Source organism: Piliocolobus tephrosceles, unplaced genomic scaffold (genome assembly GCF_002776525.5).
Source record: "Piliocolobus tephrosceles isolate RC106 unplaced genomic scaffold, ASM277652v3 unscaffolded_21542, whole genome shotgun sequence".
Lineage (NCBI taxonomy): Eukaryota > Metazoa > Chordata > Mammalia > Primates > Cercopithecidae > Piliocolobus > Piliocolobus tephrosceles.
The window spans coordinates 9369-15391 of record NW_022303802.1 but is presented as its reverse complement, the minus strand read 5'-3'; the positions used below and the strand labels follow the sequence as shown (position 1 = coordinate 15391).

Sequence of the window (6023 nt, the reverse complement as noted above, 5' to 3'; positions counted from 1 at the left end):
GAAGCAGGAGAGGAAGCACAGGTAAGTGAAGCAGGAGAGGAAGCACAGGTAAGTGGGCAACAGTAAGGGAAACAAGGGAGGAGAGAGGAAGAGGGCCTCCTCATAGTACATGTTCAAAGTGCTGTGCTAAGGACATTCGTGAAGAAGCCAGGGTATCCAAATAAGTTCTGCATTTTGATTAATAGTACTGTACTGGTGCTAGTTTGTTAGCTTTGGTGAATGTGCCATAATTACATAAGATGGTAACATTAACCCAAGCTAAGCAAATCATATATTAGAACTCTCTTATTATCTTCACAACTCTTCTGTAAATAAAAAAATTAATAACAAGATATGGAAGAAAAAATCGCTATGTACATAGTGTTTTGGGTTCTATTTTTGTTCCTCTAAATCATTGTAAATATACATTTTCATGTAGCAGCATAATACATATACCTGTTATTTACCGATATAGAATTTTCCAAGAATTTTTCCTTTGAATTTCTGTTCTGCAGAACTATCATTTGAATTATGTTGTCTCTATCCAAATTATAGATATTTAAAATTGTAACAATCCACAAGCAGAATTAAATACAAAGCTCAAGAAGTGTCTTTGTAAAGACAATTAAAATACATTTATCATTTTCCTAATATATTTAGATAGAAAACAAGTTAAATTTATTTCATGGAATGATCTCTAGGTTTTCAGAGTAGGATGTGAATCTCCTTAAAATTTGCCTCTGAAGAAAATTTCAAGTAGATAATTCTCAACTTTTTAATAATAGTATGTAGAACCACATCTTATTTTCCTTCCTATAGCTTTTTCCTTTCTATTTCCCAGCTCATTGTTCCATTAGCTAGGCATGATGAACAATAAACAGCCTCTTTATATGGCCAGCTAGAGGAACTAGAGCACAGTATGTTTTCAATGACTTCCCAAGGGTTTGATTAGGTCTCTTTACAAAGTCAGTGTGCAAGAATTATAATCATCACATGGACTCAAAATGATTTGGCAGCTGATCCATGTGATTGGGAGCAAAGAGGCTGTGCCTTCGGATTCAGTCGTTTGGTCCACAAACCTTGTGATGTGTAGGAACAACCATCAGTGAGGAACCAGGAGATGCCGGTGTTCATCTGCCTTGTCTCACCCAGCTTCTTCTTGAGAGTTTGTTGTAACTCTAGAGACAGAATTGCCCTTTTCCCTGGCTCCGAGTGTCCACTTGGAAGGACATAAGCCAGGTTAGCTTTCTTGGTCTTCCTGCATTATTCATTCATTCATTCCTCTCCATCAGAAGGAGCGTGACATATTTTAATTAGTGATTTTGGAAAAAGGAATAAGGTAGGTGTGTGGCTAGGCCTTTTGTGAGCTTTGTTTTCTTAGCACCTGCCTGCAGAGAAATTTCAATCTGGAGCTGATTTCTCCTAGGCCACAAGGAGTTGTAACTTATTCCTCTCATTGGGTGACTTAATTTAGCTCTGGTGTAAAATATTAGAAAGACTATCATGATTACACACAAAGCCATGTATTCCTTTCTAGGCTGTATTAGCAACAAAGCTGATAGTTTGATCTTCATGTTGTCTGAAATCTATGTCAATTTTTCAATTAAATCTGAACTCAAGAAATTAAGAAAGTGGTGTTCTGTATTGACCTTGTCTCAAAATCTCAATTGCAACTAATATTTGTTATTTACAAATATGTATGATTTAATGTATATATGTATATGTGTGTATATATATATGTTTACAATTTTTGACAACCCCTTGAGTTGATTATTTACTTTTTAAATAAACTTTTAAATTTAGAATAGTTTCAAATTTACAGAAAATTGCAAGGCTAATACAGAGAGTTTCTATAAACCCCACATCTAGTGTCCTCACTCGTTAACATTTTACATTACTATGGTGCATTTGTCACAGATAATGAACCAATATTGAGACAATATTATTAACTAAAGTCAGTAACATTCAGATTTTCCTAGTTTTCTCCAAGACCTTTTTCCATCCCACAATCTCATCCAGGATCCCACATCACATTACATTTAGTCACCATGTCTCCTTAGCTAACCTTGGCTGTGACAGTTTCTCAGACATTCCTTGTTTCTGATGACCTTGACAGTTTTTAGGAGGAGTGGTCAGGTGTTTTGTAAACTGTCTTTCAATCTGGAAGCATAGAATATTTTTCTCATGACCATACTAGAGATATATGTCTTTGAGAGGAAGATCACAGAGGTAAATTTACATCTTTGTCACATCATGTCAATGTGACTTATCACTACGGATGCAAAGCTTGATCAAAAGGCAGTGTGTGTCACGTTTGTCCACTGTAAAGTTATTTCTCTGTTACCTCGATTACTGTACCCTTTAAAGAAAGTCATTATTACATTATTTGAAATTCTGTATGGGAGATTTGTATATTTTCCTCCATTTATTTATTTAATCATTTATTAATAACAATACAGGTTTATGAATATTTATCTCATATGTAGGTTATAATGCAATATTGCTTTGTTTATTTTGTTGCTCAAATTGTTCCAGGTTTGGCCATTGAGAATTCCTTCAGTTGGCTTCAGTGTTCTTTTGAAATATTTCTGTCATTGTGTTTGTGCATGTGTGTGCACTTCTTTATTTTCTGGTACTGCAAAAGGCTTCAGGTTCATCTTACGTATTCCTGCTCAATGTTAGAATCAGCCATTTTTCCAAGGATGTCCAGTTCCTTTCATCACAGAATGATTATGAAAACCAATATCTGGATGCTAGGTGCACTTGTTGCTACTGCAGTGGCATTGCTTCTAGACCTCCTCAGTACACAGAAATAGGCATGTGTATACTAAATCATGTACATATACGTGTCTATAAGTATTGCAATGTGTTTTTATTTATATGTATGTTAAGGTACACATGAATTCATATTAATGTCTCCAACTATATAGTTCAACAGTATATGGTTTATTCTGGCCCTACTTTCTGTTTATCTGTAACTTCCTTCTTCAATGGTGAGAAATCTGGCTTTCACTTTCTTTCATCCATTTACTTACTTAGTCAATTTTGGCATACTTGAGTAGTGGTTTCAGAATTGCGAGCCTATACCTCCGTGGAAAACAACTTTATCACCTAGAGTGCAGTGGTCATGTGTAAGTCCTTTCATTGTTAGTCTGTCTCCTTTCAATTCCAAAATTATGTAGGGCAGCCCCTTTTACTCTACCTTTATAAGTGAGAACATATTTTACATTTATAATACAATTAGATTCTTTTATCACAGTCTGCATTCCAGTCTGGAATTTTTTGCATGCATTAAGGTCTACTCTTTTTGCTGCAAAGTTCTATGAATCCTGACAAATGCATAGTGTGTATCCACCACTACAGTGTCATACAGAATAGTTTCACTGCCCTAAAAATATCCTCTGTAGTTCATCTATTCAACCTCCCCGCCTCCTCAAACCTCTGGCAACCACTTCTCTGTTCTCCAACTTTACAGTCCTGCCTTTAAAAAAAAAGTGACATAAAGAGAATCATACACTATGTAAACTTTTCAAGATAGATCCTTTCATTTCGCAAAATTCATTTGTGACTCATCCACATCTTTACAAGCCTGAAAGGTAACTCCTTTTTTTTTGTTGTTAAATAAATAAATGTAAACTTTAATGTCAAAAATGCAAACTTGGGGAAGGCAGAAATATCCCACATAAGGATGTCACTTCACACTTGGAGGGTTGCACAGCAGCAGGGGCAGAGAGGCTCCTCACTCCCAAACGGTGGTGTGGGTGAGCAGAGGCGCTCCTCACTTCCCAGACATGGTGGCCACTGGGCGGAGGTGCTCCTCACTTCCCAGACAGCGGGGCAGCGCTGGGCACAGGTGCTCCTCCCTTCCCAGACAAGGTGATGGCCGGGCAGAGGGACTCCTCACTTCCCAGACGGGGTGGTGAGCAGGCAGAGGCCTTCCTCACCTCCCAGACTGTGAGGCGGCAGAGCAGAGACGCTCCTCACTTTCCAGACCGTGCAGTTGCCAGGCAGACGTGCTCCTCACTTCCCATACGGTGAGGTGGGGGGAGGGGCGGTGCCAGGCAGAGAGGCTCCTCACCTTCCAGACCCGGCAGTGGCCAGGCAGAGGCCCCCCTCACTTCGCAGACTGTGAGGCGGCCGGGCAGAGGCACTCCTTACTTCCCAGATGGTGGAGCAGCCGGGCAGAGGCGCTTCTCACTTCCCAGATGATGCAGGGAGCATGCAGGGACCAGGCAGAGAGCTCCTCAGGTCTTAATCTCTTGACCTGGTGATCCACCTGCCTCGGCCTCCCAAAGTGCCGGATTACAGGCGTGAGCCACCACGCCTGCCCTGCCATGTCTTCTTTCTCCTCCCAAGCGGCGGTTTTCGTCTCCTGGATTTTGATGTTCTACTTAACACCCCCATGTTCTTACCCATGCTGCCCCGCTGGAGGCGTCCTTCCCTCTGGGAAGCCTGACCCAGGTCCAACAGTGCCTCAGGAGATAGGCAGGGAAGCTTAGCGGGTGGGGGCAGCTCGTCTCTATCCCATCTCAGTTGCAGGGGAGGGGTCGGTTGTAGCAGCAGTGGTGACCCTGACCGCTTTCTTTTGCGGGACTCGTGGCCGGCAGCTCTGGGTGGAGCAGAGCTACTTGATCCTAGAGCTGCAGGATCTTTGTGCTGCATGTCCTTCCCCCGCATTAGCAACACTGGAGAGCTGGGCAGGTGGTCTTTATCCAGCATCTTCAAGGCCGCCTTCTTTGGCCACAGGGAGCAGCCCGGAACTGGGGCAGGGAGCACTGTTGGAACTGGGGCAGGGAGCACTGCTGGAACTGGAGCAGGGAGCACTGTTGGAACTGGGGCAGGGAGCACTGTTGGAACTGGGGCAGGGAGCACTGTTGGAGCTGGGTCAGGCTTCCCAAAGGGAAGGATGCCTCCAGCAGGGCTGTGTGAGCTGGTGACTCCGTGGCCCTTGGGGTAGAAACTCACTGCATGCACCTGGGCCTTCTCATTCTGGTTCTTTTTTGTCACGCTCTTGAGGTGGACATTTCCCTCCAAGGGCCTGGGACTGCACCCGGAGGAAGTGAGGTTTCTCTGAGTCTCCAGGGGCCTAGAGGTGGAGGCTGCTTCCCCATTGCTACAGGGGCCCCTTTTATTGTCCTCCTGGGTCTCTACCTGATCCACTTCCATTGGTTCTTCGGGCTCTTCTTCTATCTTCGGGATCCTGGCTGGGATCACCCGCTTATCTAATAAAGGCAGTTGGAGGTTAAACTTGCCTCTGAGAGGAGGGATCCTCACGGGGCTGGGGTGTCCAAACATCCTGGAGTTGCGAGCCGACAGCACAGGTTTCTTCCTTGAGGGGGGGCTCCAGACCACAGGAGGCGGGACCCTCAGTGGGGTGCCCCTGTTCCGAGGGAGAAGACACAGCCTCATAGGGGCACCATCCCACCTGGCTGGAAAAGAAGGCCCAGGATGTTGCTGAGGGTTGAAAAGGAATCGGGAACAGCCCAGGTTTCCAGGGGCAGGCACAGGTGCAGGAGCCGCGGGGTGAGCCCAGCCAGCTGGGAAGCCCTCACAGACAAGACGTCCACGATGCCAAATGCGTGGCCAGGACCTGCGCTCGGACCAGGGACACAATGCCCTTAGAGGAGCAGGTTGCTGATGGCGTGGCCGGAACCTGCGGCGGAACCAGGAACAAAATATGCCTAGTGAGTTGCCCATTTTGAGCAAGTTGTGCGCGGATGAAACCAGGGGTCAGAAGCGGAGAGGATACTCCTAAGTCACCCACTTCTCTGTGGCCGGCTGCGCACTGGGCACCTGGGAGCTTATGACATCACATTGGGACTGGTGAAAGAGCCAGGGTGTGGAGGTGTGTGCAGGTGCCCAGTGAGGGCGCCTACAAGAGGAGTCAAAGGGCAAAGGATGAGGCCCCTCCACCGGTCCAGCTGGACTCTCTAGCCTGAGGGACATCCTGCTCCTGGGGGCAGGTGTGTGGCCCTGGATGGGCCCCCTGTGGGGCTATGGGCATGGTGGGGCTGATCTGCCAGAGTCCTTCCTGCCTGGTGCCT

At 45.2% G+C, this 6023-nt stretch overlaps 1 protein-coding gene across 1 annotated transcript; it reads right to left on the bottom strand.

Annotated features, from left to right (window-relative positions):
* Nucleotides 1–3931: 3931 nt before the first annotated feature.
* On the bottom strand, nt 3932–5788 carry LOC111551969 (putative UPF0607 protein ENSP00000383144). The gene has a single exon (XM_023226051.3). It carries the CDS (start codon nt 5674–5676, stop codon nt 4282–4284), a length of 1395 nt encoding a protein of 464 aa, XP_023081819.2. The 5' UTR covers nt 5677–5788; the 3' UTR covers nt 3932–4281.
* Between the last annotated feature and the right edge of the window lie 235 nt (nt 5789–6023).

What these genes read in the sequence shown, in the direction of transcription:
- LOC111551969 (XM_023226051.3), bottom strand. Translation starts at nt 5,676, where the DNA reads ATGGGCAACTCACTAGGCATATTTTGTTCCTGGTTCCGCCGCAGGTTC.